Source organism: Schistocerca piceifrons, chromosome 4 (assembly GCF_021461385.2).
Source record: "Schistocerca piceifrons isolate TAMUIC-IGC-003096 chromosome 4, iqSchPice1.1, whole genome shotgun sequence".
NCBI classification, from domain to species: Eukaryota; Metazoa; Arthropoda; class Insecta; order Orthoptera; family Acrididae; genus Schistocerca; species Schistocerca piceifrons.
Window position 1 is genome coordinate 308,244,551 of NC_060141.1, and position 17,922 is coordinate 308,262,472.

The 17,922-nt window shown below is 42.7% G+C and overlaps 1 protein-coding gene across 1 annotated transcript in view; it reads right to left on the reverse strand.

Annotated features, from left to right (window-relative positions):
• The window catches only part of LOC124795810 (ecdysone-induced protein 78C), a 165,918-nt gene that overhangs the window by 23,381 nt on the left and 124,615 nt on the right, over positions 1–17,922 (reverse strand). The window contains exon 3 of the mRNA XM_047259892.1: positions 11,901–12,145. Coding sequence (XP_047115848.1) covers positions 11,901–12,145 — 245 coding nt within the window. The remainder of the gene's footprint in view (positions 1–11,900; positions 12,146–17,922) is intronic.

The following is a 17,922-nucleotide window of genomic DNA, read 5'->3' on the forward strand; positions in this document are numbered from 1 at the left end:
CCAATATATGCATACTTTTCATACTTTCTTTCTGTTATGTTATATTGGATCACATTTTGGGGTAACTTTTCAAACTGAGCAAAATTTTTTAGATGCAAAAGTTTGCAATAAGACTCATCTGTGGTGTAAATTCAAGAACATCATGTAGAAACCTGTTCAAGGAACTGAGGTATTCTAACCATTGCTACTCAGTACATTTATTCATTAACAAAATGTGTTGCAAATAATATGTGTCTATTTCCAACCAGTAGCTCAATACTAGGAATAAGAACAATCTACATAAGAACCTAATATCAATACTCAGAAACACACATTTTTAATAATTTGCCAGCAACCATTAAAAGCTTGGTTTCAGTTAAAGAACAGTTTAAACAGTGTTTGAAAGACCTTTTGATAGGCAACTCCTGCTCTGTAGGTGAGTGCTTAATAGGGACTATCAGACCAGCTTTAGTAAAATTGTCTGTTAGATTTCAGTTTTAAAAGCACCTGGTCACAACATTCAAGATTAGGTATTTTGTTTATGATTAATTTATGAAAATTGCATAACTATGTTTCATTCCGACAGTGTATTAATTCTGTAAATGCTACCAGTTCCAGGGCACAACAAGAGAAAGCAGATGCTATACTAAATTTTCTGCAGCCTAAGGCAGTTAAAGAATTATGATGATTTCTTGGTTTAATCAATTTTTAACATAAGTTTGTTCACATTCATACCTTCCTAACTGCATCATTGAATAAATTCTGCGTGGTTCACCAAAGCCTAAGGACAAACTCTAGAGGAAAAGTGAGGCCGAGATGGCGTTTACCAAGTTAAGGACTGTCATCACAGAAGCTACATTGTTAGCACACCCAGTTCCACAGGCACCTCTTGCCCTGATGGTAGAGGTGTCTGTGACTGCAACTGATGCTGCACTGCAACAACAAATAGATCAAACACTAGCAGCCCTTAGCCTTTTTTAGTAAAATGTTGTTGCCATATCAACAGAACTGATCCACCTAAGATTACAAACTGAGTGCTGCGTATGCTGCTATTAAGAAATTTTGTCAACTGTTGGAGGGACAGCAGTCCACTCTCATCACAGATCACAAGTCACTAACATATGCTTTCCACCAGTGTCCTGAGAAAGCATCATCACTTTAGCTGCAGCGTCTTGACTATATCAGACAGTTTACTACCAATATTATTCATGCAGAAGGAGAACTGAACGTGCTAGCTGATGCTCTCTCTTAGATCAAAGTGATCACTGATGCAGTTGATTTTGAAGCTCTCACTGCACCATGACAATCAGATAGTGAGCTATGAGATTTTTTGGCACAACCATCAGGCCTATAAGTTCACCGTATTACACTGCCATTGTCAACTGCACTGCTGTATTGTGACATCACCACTAACAAACCATGACCATTTGTTACCACTGACTTTTGCCGACAGACAATCACTTCTTTACATAATATGCCACAGCCTGGAGTATGAGCCACTACCAGCATGGTGAAGTGAGCTTTTTTCTGGCCACATGTGGACAAATATTGGACAAATATTGCAAGCAGTATGTGTGACATTGAGTAGCCGTCTGTCAACAGAATAAAGTTAGCTGGCAAGTTAGGTCACCTCTTGGCATGTTTCTTCCCCCAGATCTTAGATTTGAACATGCCCATCTAGATCTCGTAGGAACTCTCCCACCACCGGAAGGATACACCTACTGCCTTACAGTCACTGACCATTTTACACACTGCCTGACGTGTTCCCAGTCACTGGCATTATTGCCAAAACCTTCATGACTGTGTTCTGCCAGGGATAGATTGCACATTTTGGTATACATCAACAAATTGAAACACACTAGGGAAATCAGTTTGAGTCACATCTGTTCAAAGCACTTGCTGTCCTACTGGGTATGAAGTGAATTAGTACTACAGCTTACTACCTGGCATGTGCTGCCAACTGAAAGTGTTGCTTCAATGACACAACTCAAAGCAGCAGATGGAGATGTTGCCTATGGTCCTTCTGGGTCTGTGCATCACTGAAAGAAGACCTGAAAGCCATGAATGCTGAACTTGTTTGTGATCAGTCAATATGTCTAGCTGGTGTGTGCTTTGCCAACATGCCAAACAACTGCATTGACCCATCAGATTTTGTGCAAAAGCTGAGTACACAAATCTGTTGACTGTGCCCCACTGCTCCAAGGGATCAGCAGATCCTTTTGTTTTTGATGAGCTACATAGGGGCTACTGCGTTTTCATATGGCATGATGCTGTACACTACTGCAGCCACACTACAATGGACCTTACCATGTCATCAGTAGCAAGGAAAAGACATTCAAAGTCAATGTGATATGCACACCAATTACCATCACCATTCATAGGTTCAAACCTGGTTTCAATGCATCCTACACTGGTATGGACTCATCTACAGACACAATGGACTTTATCAACGCTCCAGCCACTCCACCACCTGTCACAGATCAGCCCTAAGGAAAAAAATGTTCAAATGAGTGTGAAATCTTATGGGACTTAACTGTTAAGGTCGCCAGTTCCTAAGCTGACACACTACTTAACCTGAATTATCCTAAGGACAAACACACATGCCCATGCCCGAGAGAGGACTTGAACCTCCGCCAAGATCAGCTGCACAGTCCATGACAGCCCTAAGAGATGTTGATGGCTACCACTACTGTATCATCGGCAGCCTGTGCACAACTCTTTGTTATACAGTCTGGACAACATGTCTGATTCAACAGAAAATATCATTGATACTAAGGGGGAGTGGTGAAGCGTAGTGTTATGTTTAGTGTAATGCTATGCGCAGGTGATTACCATTTTTAATGACTATCTTGGGCACCATTGCTGACATGTTTTCTCTTTGTTTCATGTGTGTTTCCTTCTCTTGTTAAAGTGCTATTAAAAGAAGACATATGAGGTATGGTTTGATTTTAATGTTGAAAATAAAATTAATTCACCTAGTCCCACGACAAACTTTTTCCTGTTTTCATTTGCGCATTCTTTTTTGAATCAAAAGTGAAACAGTTTCCACTTACTTAGGATTTTCTGAATTTTGTTATTAAATTACAGTGTGTCTTTTCCAACCTAAATCCACATACTGGCTTATGCCTCTCCAGAGTGTGATTTACAATCTGTTAAATGCTGTTTCTTCAAGTGTTGGGTTGTTATTACATCTGTATAACAGCAGTCTGATCATACACTTGCCATGCTGTTTTTGTGGACTATGTAATGAATGCTACAATAACTCCTTCAAAATAATAATAATAATAATAATAATATTCTCATTTACACCATATTTAAGGAATAAACTATCTACGCCATTCACAATTTAACTAGTAATATATTTCCCTGAGCTTTAGATACACAGATAACTCATACTACAAGTGGCATTCATTAAATTCACGATTCCAATACATATATCATTCCCCACTGTTTTGGCTACAAAACGCTATTTTTCTATGTAATCTCTGTTCAATGGGAGTGACTTATACCACCTTATCGAAATGGCCTGTATGCCTGCATAGTACCACTTCACTGGTCAACATTGGAACCAACGTCTTGCTGCAGCAATAACCTTCCCATCATCCACATACACACCCCATGGGGTGCATCCTTCATTAGGCCAAACAAATGGAAGTGAAAAGATGCAGTATATAGGCTTTAGATGGATGAGGAACAGTTCACTTAAGTTTTGTGAGTTGCTGTCAGATGCGCGAAGTGGTGCGAGGCCATGAATTTTTTTGGAGAAGGAGAACTTTGTTTGTAATTTTGTGGCAATGAACATGCTGAATTTGTTTCTTCAATTTTCTGAGGGTGTGTGTGTCAGACGGCATGCATGACCTCGTTGTGATGGTGACAGATGCCTCGCTCTACAACTCACCATCCATTTGTTCACTGCCAGATCTCCATTGACATTCTGCAAATGCCTGTGAATTTCTACAATGCTCTGGTTTTCCACCAAAAGAAACTCAGTGACAGCTCTCCACTTGGAGTGCACCTTCAATACAGATGCCATTTTGAAGGCTATGTATACTGCCACCACCTAGCAGAACTTCATGAAACTGTAGGGGCTGAAGTATGAATATTCCATGATGTCCCACAACAAATTCTGCATTTTTTCAGCCAAAACTGGTTGAGAAAAAAAGTGTTGAATTACTTATTGAACACCTCCCATAATTGGATATGTTAACACTTCTTCATACAAGATCAATATCGGTTTCAAAAGTTCATCTATCTTCTATTTCAACATGTATCAGTTGTTGATATAACAGTTCTTGGGAAGTCTGTGCATCTTTATGGTGTGATAGTGATCCATCAAATACTTATTGCTGCATGTGAGCAGATATTTCCTGTAGATAAGTCACAGTGACGGTTGGCCCACATTGAAAATTTATATCATCTCTGAACATGGCTCACCATATGCAGAACAAAGGAAACCAACTCGCAATATATGCACATTTATAATACATTTGTTATTTAATGTTATTATTGTCTTACTGTACTATACAGGTTACTTGTGTTTTGGTATAATTCATCAATAAGAAGATGTAGAGGTATGACTCACTCCTGTAGAGTGGTGTATATTACTACAGGCTTCACACGTAGGGCACGGACACTGTCTTTGTGATTTAGTATCCTCAAGGTAATGTCTCAATCCTCAACCTCGTAGGTGACATCTGACAAGTTTTTTCCAAATTGGTATGTTACAGATCAATCTTTGGTATTATAACATTCACAGTTCTTACACAGTGTGTCAGAGCCAACCATCTGTCAATTTCTAGATATTCAACAATGGAGACAGTGCAGGTGACAGCGTAATGGTTGAGGTAGTCAGTGCACTCTATTATCCATTTATCTTAATATGATGACTTGGGAAACTTTCCCAAGAGGTCAGTTCTTATCCAGTGAACTGTAGCAACTGCAGAATGAATTGAGCCTAGATATCCATAGGTAACCGAAGCACATGTTCTGTCATTGGAATTCCCTAGGGTGGCTTACAAAATATCTGACACATTGGTAGAGATCTCTCGTATAACACCTAATTCTAAAAATATCAAGAGCTTTTGCAAATCCCAGATCACCTGATGTCAGAGTTTTATGAAGATACTTCAGTGTAGCTAGTCATAACTAAGCTTGAATAAAAAGCAACCATTTCCATCCTATTAGGTTATAATTAATTATATACACTGTTCCATGTCACATTTTCAAGGTGCATAGTTGTATTTGCCTGGTACTTGTAAGATAGAGAATTCATTACACTTGGCAAATGATAGACATAACTTCAAAAGAGTATCTTCATCTCCATCTGTAGATGTCAGTTACACTAACTGAAGATTTTTTGGACTGGGTTGAAAGTACAACATGGTCACAAGCAAAATCAATGCAGATGAAAATGTCTGCACACCAGAAAGCAAACTCTGATTACTTGCACAAAAGGCCAAGACAAGGTCACAGTTTATATAGGAATACACACACTGAATTCTGTCTCCAAGCCTTGATCATAACCGTACATCACAAAGAAACTCGGAGCTAAAGACTCTGGTCTATAGTGCTTGAACACTTTCGTACAAGAAGAGCCTTGCCAAAGACCTAGAACACTCACAAATAGTGTTGCAAGGAAATGGGTACTGAAATCGTCAGGCTGAATGAACAAAGCAGTCAAAATCAAGAATATCTGAGAAAGAGGTCGAGACTGAAGAACACAAGCCAAAAATCATTTATCTACCTTATACCAGCCCAATATCCAGAAAGATTGGCAGACTCATATGGAAACATGGTATCCAGTGTATTTCGCTCACTTGTATCACATTCAATGTGAAAGTTGTGTGTCTCACGTGGGGTGCAGTATCAGAACAGCCAAGTAGAGATGCCAGGAACATCAGCAACACACTTGACTAAAGAACGAAGCAAATCAGCTGTCGCTGAGTGCTGACTCAAATACAATCGTGACCAATACTGTAGTGCAAATGGCAAGTTTCTTGGAAAGTGTAATTAAGAAGTTTATCAAAATAAAGATATCAGAAAACCTAATAAATAGGGATGGTGGTTTCAATTTAAACATGCCTGGGGACTGGCACTCAATTTGTTAAGATTTTGCCAGCCATCAAATCCAAAGAGCAGAAAATGTTGAAACAATTTGCATTCCACAGAATATCAAAAGAGCACCAAAGGGCATTGTGAGTGCCAGTAATTGATCTTAGCTATATACAGTGACACAAGACCAATAATAGTTGACAGTCTTGTTGAAGTTCAGGTGCCAGATGTACATAACAGAAAAACTAGCAGCACCTGAAGAAGATGGTTTCAAAAATTGCACATAAAACAGAAACAACAACTCAGTAGAATTCGCTGAAGCACATCACTGATTGCAAAGAATGGTTGTAAAAACTTGTGTGCAAGAAGTTGTAAAGATTGGGTACAATTGTCGAACAGCTCCTCGTAAGTCAACTATTTCTGTAGACAATGTTAAGCGATGCATGAGGTGGTGAAAAGAGCAATCATTGGATAGTGAATGGCTGGAAATAAGTGATTGGGGTAATGAATCACGCTATAACTGTGGCAATCTGAAGGAATGATTTGGATTTAGAGATTGCCTGATGCCTCGAGAACGTTATCTGCCATCATGTGCAGCGCCAACAGTCACGTACAGAGGAGGTGGTGTTACAGTATGGGAGGTATTTTTCATAGTTAGGGTGTGGTCTCCTTACTGTGCTTAAGAAAACACTAAATTCAAAAGAATGTTAACATATTTTACATCATTGTGTAGTGTGTACAGTAGAGGAACAGTCTGGAGAGAATGATTGTTTGCATCAGCATGACAAAGCATCCTGTCATAAGGCAGCAACTGTGGGGCAATTGTCTGCGGACAATAACTTTCATGAAATGGACTGCTCTGCCTATTCTCCTAACCTGAACCCAATGGAACAACACCCCAGTGTCAAAAATCACAACAAAATTCAGTTTAAAATACGCCCGTCTTTTGTCGACTATGGTGTAACATATTCTTCTTACTACACTGTATATGCATAGCAGGTAAATTTTCGTGGTTTGCTTTCCTACCCTGTGTATACTGAATTTAATTGATGAAAGGAGAAAATATAAAAAATGTAGCAAATGAAGTAGGCGAAAGGGAATACAAACGTCTAAGAAATTAAGCTGACAGGAAGTGCAAAATGGCTTAGTAGGGATGGATAGAGGACAAATGTAAGGATTTAGAAGGATATTTCACAAGGGGAAAAATAGATATCACCAAGAAGAAAATTAAAGAGGCCTTTGGGGAAGAAAGAAGAAGCTGTTTGAATACCAAGTGCTCAGACGGCGAACCAGTACTAAGCAGAGAAGGGAAAGGTGGAAGGAGTATATACAGCGTCTATACAAGGGTGATGAACTTGAAGGAACTGTTACGAAAGAAGACTTAGATGAGATGGGAGATACAATACTGCGAGCACAATTTAACAGAGCACTGAAAGACGTAAATCGAAAAAGCCCCCTGGAGCAAATAATATTCCGTCAGAACTTATGATAGCAATGGGAGAGCCAGACATGACGAAACTCTTTCACCTGGTGCGCAAGTTGTATGAGACAGGCGAAATACACTTAAACTCCAAGAAGAATGCAATAATTCCAATTGCAAAGGAAACTGTTGCTAACGGATGTGAAAATTACCAAACTGTCAGTGTAATAAGTCATGGTTGCAGAATACTGACACGAATTCTTCACAGAAGAATGGAATAAGTGAGGCAATATTAGAAGGTAGGTTAAGGAAAGGCAAACCTACATTTATGGCAGAATGAGATTTTCACTATGCACCAGAGTGTGCGCTGATATGAAACTTACTGGCAGATTAAAACCGTGTGCCGGACCGAGTTGGAAAGTAGAAGACGAGGCACTGGCGGAAGTAAAGCTGTGAAGACGGGGCATGAGTCGTGCTTGGGTAGCTCAGATGGTATAGCACTTGCCCGCGAAAGGCAAAGGTCCCGAGTCTCGGTCCAGCACACAGTTTTAATCTGCCAGGAAGTTTCCTACATTTATGGCATTTGTAGACTTAGAGAAAGATCTTGAGAATGTTGACTGGAGGTGGCAGGGATAAAATACAGGAAGCAAAAGGCTATATACAACTTGTACAGAAACCAGTCGGCAGTTATAAGAGTCGAGGGGCAAGAAAGGGAAGGAATGGATGAGAAAGCAGTGAGACTGGATTTCAGCTTATCCCCGATGTTACTCAAACTGTACATTGAGCTAGCATTAAAGGGAATGGAAGAAAAATTTGCAGTAGGAATTAAAGGTCAGGAAGAGGAAATAAAAACTTTGAGGTTCCCTGATGACATTGTAGTTCAGTCAGAGACAACAAAAGACTTGGAAGAGCAGTTGAACCGAATAGGCAGTGTCTTGAAAGGGGGATATAAGAAGAACATCAACAAAAGGAACGCAAGGAAAATGGAATGCAGGTGAATTAAATCAGGTGATGCCGAGGGAATTAGATTAGGACACGAGACAATTAAAGAAGTAGGTAAGTTTTGCTATTTGGGAAGAAAAATAACTGACGATGGCCGATGTAGAGAGGCTATAAAATGAAGACTGGCAGTGGTAAGAAAAGCGTTTCTAACGGAGAGAAATTTGTTGAAATCGAAAAGAGACTTCAGTGTTAGGAAGTCTTTTCTGAAAGTATTGGCCTGAAGTGTAGGCATATATGGAAGTTGTAATGGTACTTGAATTAGGTAACCATTACGGCACCTCACCTCAACCTCTCAATACCAGTAATATTTTACTGTGTTTTTGTAGAACAGTTAACATATTTCTGTGACAACATTCAGATTTGATTTCATTAATGTAGAGGTACTCTGATACATCGATATGTTTATATTGCAATGATATTATTCTTATGTGTATTCTTTTTTTGTCACTACGATCTTTGTCATACTTGTAACTTTGATTTTTGGGCGGGTAAGTGGTTATTAGAGAGTCAAGTCTTGGTCGTCATGTTGAAAAGACACAAATTGTAGTCAGTTTATAAAATGTGAACTTTAACAGCGAGGAAGATATTTTCAAGTATGTTTTATATTGTGAAGTGATGTTTTGTGTGTTACGTGATATTGCAACAAAAGTAATAAAAAAGAAGTGTAACTTAAATTCGGAGTGCTGATTACTTTTTCACATCACCATTGTGCTAACTTGCAAAAGTTTAATCTTCAAGGACAGTTTATGAAACACATCTATAAAACTTTTGAATATCGCAGAATAACACCTAGGCCTCTTTGCATCCGAGCTTGGAATCACCACCACCTAGATTTTCGACGATTGAGCCACGAGTTCACAATGAGACCAGCTTGGGAAACACGAAAAGATGAGTGCCTAGTTTATCCATTATTTCATGAAATGACTTTATTAACTGTGCTCTAATGACACCTGCCACTTAATGTAACTTTGTTGTTGCCCGAAAATGCAATATTTAGCAGCGTGAGCAACACTACAATCATAATTAAATTTTACCTTTGTTGTGGTAGGGTTGTTAGAAAGTGAAACATGGACGATAAACAGTTGAGACAGGGAGAGAACAGAAGCTTTTGAAATGTGGTGCTACAGAAGAATGCTGAAAATTAGATGGGTAGATCACGTAACTAATGACGAGGTACTGAACAGGATTGGGGAGACAAAAAAATTGTTGCGCAACTTGACTAAAAGAAGAGTTTGATTGATAGGACACATTCTGAGACGTCAAGGGATTATCAATTTACACTACTGGCCATTAAAATTGCTACACCAAGAAGAAATGCAGATGATAAACGGGTATTCATTGGAAAAATATATTATACTAGAACTGACATGTGATTACATTTTCACGCAATTTGGGTGTATACATCCTGAGAAATCAGTGCCCTGAACAACCACCTCTGGTCGTAATAACGGCCTTGATACGCCTGGACATTGAGGCAAACAGAGCTTAGATGGCGTGTACAGGTACAACTGCCCATGCAGCTTCAACACGATACCATAGTTCATCAAGAGTAGTGACTGGGGTATTGTGATGAGCCAGTTGCTCGGCCACCATTGACCAGACGTTTTCAATTGATGAGAGATCTGGAGAATCTGCTGGCCAGGGCAGCAGTCGAATATTTTCTGTATCCAGAAAGGCCTGTAAAGGGCCTGCAACATGCGGTCGTGCATTATCCTGCTGAAATGTAGGGTTTCACAGGGATCGAATGAAGGGTGGAGCCACAGGTCGTAACACATCTGAAATGCAACGCCCATTGTTCAAAGTGCCGTGAATGCGAACAAGCGGTGACCGAGACGTGTAACCAATGAGACCCCATACCATCACGCCGGGTGATACGCCAGTATCGCGATGACGAATACACGCTTCCAATGTACGTTCACCGCGATGTCGCCAAACACAGATGCGATCCTCATGATGCTGTAAACAGAACCTGAATTTATCCGAAAAAATTACGTTTTGCCATTCGAGAACCCAGGTTCGTCGTTGAGTACATCATCGCAGGCGTTCCTGTCTGTGATGCACCGTCAAGGGTAACCGCAGCCATGGTCTCCGAGCTGATAGTCCATGAAGCTGCAAACGTCGTCAAACTGTTCGTGCAGATGGTTGTTGTCTTGCAAACGTCCCCATCTCTTGACTCAGGGATCGAGACGTGGCTGCTTGATTCGTTACAGCCATGCTGATAAGATGCCTGTCAATTCGACTGCTAGTGATACGAGGTCGTTGGGATCTAGCACGGAATTCCGTATTACCCTCCTGAACCCACCGATTCCATATTGTGCTAAAAGTCATTGGGTCTCGACCAACGGGAGCAGCAGTGTCGCGATACAATAAACCGCAATCACGATAGGCTACAATGCGACCTTTATCAAAGTCGGAAACGTGATGGTACACATTTCTCCTCTTTACACGAGGCATCACAACAACGTTTCACCAGGCAACGCCGGTCAACTGCTGTTTGTGTATGAGAAATCGGTTGGAAACTTTCTTCATGTCAGCACGTTGTAGGTGTCATCACCGGCGGCAACCTTGTGTGAATGTTCTGAAAAGCTAATCATTTGCATATCGCATCTTCTTCCTGTCGGTTAAATTTCGCGTCTGTAGCCTGTCATCTTCGTGGTGTAGCAATTTTAATGGCCAGTAGTGTATTATTGGAGGGGATATTGGAGGGGGGAGGGGGGGAAGTTGTAGAAGGAGACCAAGAGATGAATACAGCAATCAGATTCAGATGGATGTAGGTTGCAGTAGTTATTTGGAGACAGAAAGGCTTGCATAGGATAGAGAAGCATGGAGAGCTGTATGGAAGCAGTTTTTGGACTGAAGACCACAGCAACAACTGATGTGTCGGCAGCTGGGCCAACACCTTGTAGTTTTGAGGGGGCCGATAGTGCACGCTAGACTAACGCAGACGGGCGAAGTACTGGAACAGGCTACGTAATTAATGCTATGAAGAAAAGTACGTAGCTGGATTAATACTTATCTTTAATCAATCATTGTGGTACATCGCTCTTGATGATACACAGGAGACTTTAATTACAATCACTGTAAGGCTAATGGCGCCTTGCTAGTTGGTAGCCATTAACTTAGCTGAAGGCTATTCTGTCTCTCGGCTAATGAGAGAGAAAGGCTTCGTACATCTAGTCGCTAGCTAGGTCGTCCGTACAACTGGGGCGAGTACTTGTTCGTATCACGAGACCTGCCTTGTGGTGGCGCTAGGTCTGCGATCACACAGTGGCGACACGCGGGTCCGACATGTACTAATTGGACCGCGGCCGATTTAATCTACCACCTAGCAAGTGTGGTGTCTGGCGGTGACACCACAACAACAACCCATTGTTACAGCACTAATGACCAGCAGTGAAAGAAAAGAAGAGATGCCACACGCGGGGTGGCGCTTGCCATTGCGCCTTACCTCGGCGGCGGCTGCGAGGTGCGGCTGCGTGGCGAGCGGCTTCCGCACGAGCGCGCGCGTCTGCTCCTCGGTGTAGCCGCAGTTGGCGTGGTAGGCCTGCGACACGGTGAGGATGACGTCGTAGACGGCCAGCTGCCGGCTCTCCGCGTCCGACTGCTCGGCGTCCGACGTGCCGACGCGCGTCGCCGCCGCCTCCTCGCCGCTGCGCTCGCGCGACCTCTTCGGCACGCGCCCATACCGCACCGCTGCACACCACGACAGGCCTTACAGTCACCGCCATCACAGCCAATACAGGTCAGTCACTCTTACGTGATTCTGCGCAGTCTGTTATCTAAACCGCTTATTACTAAAACCTCATAGGCAGAGGCGCCCACATGAAAAAATTTTTGGAGGGGCAAGAATCATTTTATTAGGTACTACCGGGTGATCAAAAAGTCGGTATAAATATGAAAACTTAATAAACCACGGAATAAGGTAGATAGAGAGGTAAAAATTGACACACATGCTTGGAATGACATGGGGTTTTATTAGAACCACCCCAGATTGCTAGACGCGTGAAAGATCTCTTGCGCGCGTCGTTTGGTGATGATCGTGTGCTCAGCCGCCACTTTCGTCATTCTTGGCCTCCCAGGTCCCCAGACCTCAGTCCGTGCGATTATTGGTTTTGGGGTTATCTGAAGTCGCAAGTGTATCGTGATCGACCGACATCTCTAGGGATGCTGAAAGACAACATCCGACGCCAATGCCTCACCATAACTCCGGACATGCTTTACAGTGCTGTTCACAACATTATTCCTCGGCTATAGCTATTGCTGAGGAATGATGGTGGACATATTGAGCGTTTCCTGTAAAGAACATCATCTTTGCTTTGTCTTACTTTGTTATGCTAATTATTGCTATTCTGATCAGATGAAGCGCCATCTGTCGGACATTTTTTGAACTTTTGTATTTTTTTGGTTCTACTAAAACCCCATGTCATTCCAAACATGTGTGTCAATTTGTACCTCTCTATCTACATTATTCCGTGATTTATTCAGTTTTCAAATTTATACTGATTTTTTGATCACCTGGTACATTTGACAGATAACTATGCGTTTCCATCTACATGCTCGACACTCCAAACCAGTCCTTTTTTTTGCAACAAAATGTTCAAATGTGTGTGAAATCTTATGGGACTTAACTGCTAAGGTCATCAGTCCCTAAGCTTACACAATACTTAACCTTAATTATCCTAAGGACAAACACACACACCCAAGCCCGAGGCAGGACTCAACCTCCGCCGGGACCAGCTGCAGTCCTATTTGCAGAAGACACAGTGTATTGATTGAAGGTGGATATAGAAAGGGTCTTAGGCTGTATGCTGAAGTCACAAATTAAAAGATTTCAAAATGGTTTGCGAGGAATAAGCTACTGATTAACCCCCCCCCCCCCCCCCAAAAAAAAATGGCTCTGTGCACTATGGGACTTAATTTCTGAGGTCATCAGTCCCCTATAACTTAGAACTACTTAAACCTAACTAACCTAAGGACATCACACACATCCATGCCCGAGGCAGGATTCGAACCTGCGGCTGTAGCGGTCGCGCAGTTCTAGACTGTAGCGTCTAGAACCGCTCGGCCACCCCGACCGAAATAATAACGCCACTATACAATTCCACACACAGCAAAATTAAAAATCCATTAAAGCCAAACATCTACATCTACATCCATACTCCTCAAGCCACCTGACGGTGTGTGGCGAAGGGTACCCTGAGTACCTCTATCGGTTCTCCCTTCTATTCCAGTCTCGTATTGTTCATGGAAAGAAGGATCGTCGGTACTCTTCTGTGTGGGCTCTAATCTCTCTGATTTTATCCTCATGTCTCTTCGCGAGATATACGTAGGAGGGAGCAATATACTGCTTGACTCTTCGGTGAAGGTATGTTCTCGAAACTTTAACAAAAGCCCGTACCGAGCTACTGAGCGTCTCTCCTGCAGAGTGTTCCACTGGAGTTTATCTATCATCTCCGTAACGCTTTCGCGATTACTAAATGATCCTGTAACGAAGTGCGCTGCTCTCCGTTGGATTCTCTATCCCTTCTATCAACCCTATCTGGTACGGATCCCACACTGCTGAGCAGTATTCAAGCAGTGGGCGAACAAGCGTACTGTAACCTACTTCCTTTGTTTTCGGATTGCATTTCCTTAGGATTCTTCCAATGAATCTCAGTCTGGCATTTGCTTTACCGACGATCAACTTTATATGATCATTCCATTTTAAATCACTCCTAATGCGTACTCCCAGATAATTTATGGAATTAACTGCTTCCAGTTGCTGACCTGCTATTTTGTAGCTAAATGATAAGGGATCTATCTTTCTATGTATTCGCAGCACATTACACTTGTCTACATTGAGATTCAATTGCCATTCCCTGCACCATGCGTCAATTCGCTGCAGATCCTCCTGCATTTAAGTACAATTTTCCATAGTTACAACCTCTCGATACACCACAGCATCATCTGCAAAAAGCCTCAGTGAACTTCCGATGTCATCCACTAGGTCATTTATGTATATTGTGAATAGCAACGGTCCTATGACACTCCCCTGCGGCACACCTGAAATCACTCTTACTTCGGAAGACTTGTCTCCATTGAGAATGCGTTCTGTTATCTAGGAACTCCTCAATCCAATCACACAATTGGTCTGATAGTCCATATGCTCTTACTTTGTTCATTAAACGACTGTAAGGAACTGTATCGAACGCCTTGCGGAAGTCAAGAAACACGGCATCTACCTGTGAACCCGTGTCAATGGCCCTCTGAGTCTCGTGGACGTATCCCATCAGGTCCAGCGGCCTTTCCTCTTTTGAGCGATTTTAATTGTTTCTCTATCCCTCTGTCGTCTATTTCGATATCTACCATTTTGTCATCTGTGCGACAATCTAGAGAAGGAACTACAGTGCAGTCTTCCTCTGTGAAACAGCTTTGGAAAAAGACATTTAGTATTTCGGCCTTTAGTCTTTCATCCTCTGTTTCAGTACCATTTTGGTCACAGAGTGTCTGGACATTTTGTTTTGATCCACCTACCGCTTTGACATAAGACCAAAATTTCTTAGGATTTTCTGCCAAGTCAGTACATAGAACTTTACTTTCGAAGTCATTGAACGCCTCTCGCATAGCCCTCCTCACACTAAAGTTCGCTTCGCGTAATTTTTGTTTGTTTGCAAGGCTTTGGCTATGTTTATGTTTGCTGTGAAGTTCCCTTTGCTTCCGCAGCAGTTTTATAACTCGGTTGTTGTACCACGGTGACTCTTTTCAATCTCTTACGATCTTGTTTGGCACATACTCATCTAACGCATATTGTACGATGGTTTTGAACTTTGTCCACTGATCCTCAACACTATCTGTACTTGAGACAAAACTTTTGTGTTGAGCCGTCAGGTACTCTGTAATCTGCTTTTTGTCACTTTTGCTAAACAGAAAAATCTTCCTACCATCTTTAATATTTCTATTTACGGCTGAAATCATCGACGCCGTAACCGCTTTATGATAGCTGATTCCCAGTTCTGCGTTAACTGTTTCAAATAGTTAGGGTCTGTTTGTCACCAGAAGGTCTAATATGTTATCGCCACGATTCGGTTTTCTGTTTAACTGCTCAAGGTAGTTTTCAGATAAAGCACTTAAAAAAAATTTCACTGGATTCTTTGTCCCTGCCACCCGTTATGAACGTTTGAGCCTACCAGTCTATATCCGGCAAATTAAAATCTCCACCCAGAACTATAACATGGTGGGGAAATCTACTCGAAATATTTTCCAAATTATCCTTCAGGTGCTCAGCCACAACAGCTGCTGAGCCAGGGGGCCTATAGAGACATCCAATTACCATGTCTGAGCTTGCTTTAACCGTGACCTTCACCCAAATCATTTCACATTTCGGATCTCCGTCAATTTCCTTCGATACTATTGCACTTCTTATCGCTATAAACACGCCTCCCCCTTCACTGTCCAGCCTGTCTCTGCGGTATACATTCCAATCTGAGTTTAGGATTTCATTACTGTTTACATCTGGTTTTATTAATGAGAGCAGTTCTGGGACCTTTCAATAGACGCTCCTGCAGTTTACTATTAGCACATTAATATTGTTATTCCCTGTTGCATTTTGCCTACTCCTACCTTGCCGCGTCTCAGGAGGCGTCTTGTCGGGCCTAGGGAGGGAATTCTCTAACCTAAAAAACGCCCATGTGCACTCCACACGTACTCGGCTACCCTTGTAGCCGCTTCCGGCGTGTAGTGCACGCCTGACCTATTCAGGGGGACCCTACATTTCTCCACCCGATAGCGGAGGTCGAGAAATTTGCACCCCAGATCTCCGCAGAATCGTCTGAGCCTCTGGTTTAAGCCTTCCACTCGGCTCCAAACCAGAGGACCGCGATCGGTTCTGGGAACGATACTACAAATAGTTAGCTCTGATTCCACCCCGCGAGCGAGGCTTTCCGCCTTCACCAATTCCGCCAACCGCCTGTACGAACTGAGGATGACCTCTGAACCCAGACGGCAGGAGTCATTGGTGCCGACATGAGCAACAATTTGCAGTCGGGTGCACCCAGTGCTCTCTATCGCCGCCGGTAGGGCCTCCTCCACATCTCGGATGAGACCACCCGGCAAGCAGACAGAGTGAACACTGGCCTTCTTCCCCGACCTTTCCGCTATTTCCCTAAGGGGCTCCATCACCCGCCTAACGTTGGAGCTCCCAATAACTAATAAACCCCTCCCCCCCGTGTGCCTGCTCGGACCTTGCTGAAGGAGCAGCCACATGTCCACTCACAGGCAGAGCGGGCGATGCCACACAGCCAGCCTCCACATTTACCCTCCTCCTCGTGCGCCGCGAACGCCGCTGAACCCGCCACTCCCCTTGGGGAGAGGGTGGCCCAACTGCGCCCGGTACCCGCGAAGATGTCTCGACAGCAGGGACAGTGGGTGAAGCATGTAACACCTGGGGTGTACCTTGCAACGCACCAGACTCCCCACTGCCGCTACACTCCGAGGCAGCAGCCTGAAGACGGCTGACCGCGGCCATCAACACGTTCAGCTGTTCGCGAACAGTGGCCAGCTCCTCCTGCGTCCGTACACAGCAGTCACACATCCTATCCATCCTAAGGAATCTATTTACTGAAGAGAGTTAATCAACTTTTAACTAGACTGCTAATTCACTAAAGGCGGCTGATTATTGACTAAACTGTGATTGCTAGCCACTTCTTGTAGAAAGCAATGAAAATAGCACTACCTGTCTCTGGACTGTATTGAAAACAAACACTAGCAGTACTGGCACTATGGTTGACTAAAGGGACTCTCTCTGACTGTATTAAAAACAAACACGAACTCTATGGAACACTATTAATAGCACTCGACAATTAAAGCTTCCTAAAAGCAAAAACACACGGAAGAAGTGACAAGTAAGAAAAATACAGTTAATACTTAAATTAAAGTAGCTCGCTGCACAGCAGACGTGAAGCAGACGGCGGTTAGGACGACACTGACACTACTGGAATTGAAAATTATCTATGGTACAGAAAAAGTGTGCTCCGATACGAAAGAAACGTTTCCTCCAACAAAAATGGCTTAAAATGTATTTCACTGTAAACGTATTACTAACTTGCTGCTTTGATCTTAAAGCCATATTCACAACAAAGAGACGAATGAGTGTGATATGTGAAAATAAGGCGTCATGTATGAAATATATCGTGGGGAAAGTTGACAATGTCGAAAAAGGGGGGTGGGGGGGGCGCTTGACATGTTCGCGCGGGGCGGCAAAATCGCTGGAGCTGATGTGCTGTGGTGTTGTACCTAGTGATTGTCAATAGAATTTACAAAAATGAATGAAGAGTCTTTAACGTGTTACCTAGTCCTTGTAGCGATCGCCATCAAATTCGGTGTCACTATTGCTCATTAGTTTCTTTTACAAGCTGCCAGCAGGCTGCTGTGGGAGGAAGTGGAGCTCGTCCTAGCAGCCGAAGCGCTGCGAGCTCATGGTGAGCTTTCGTTCC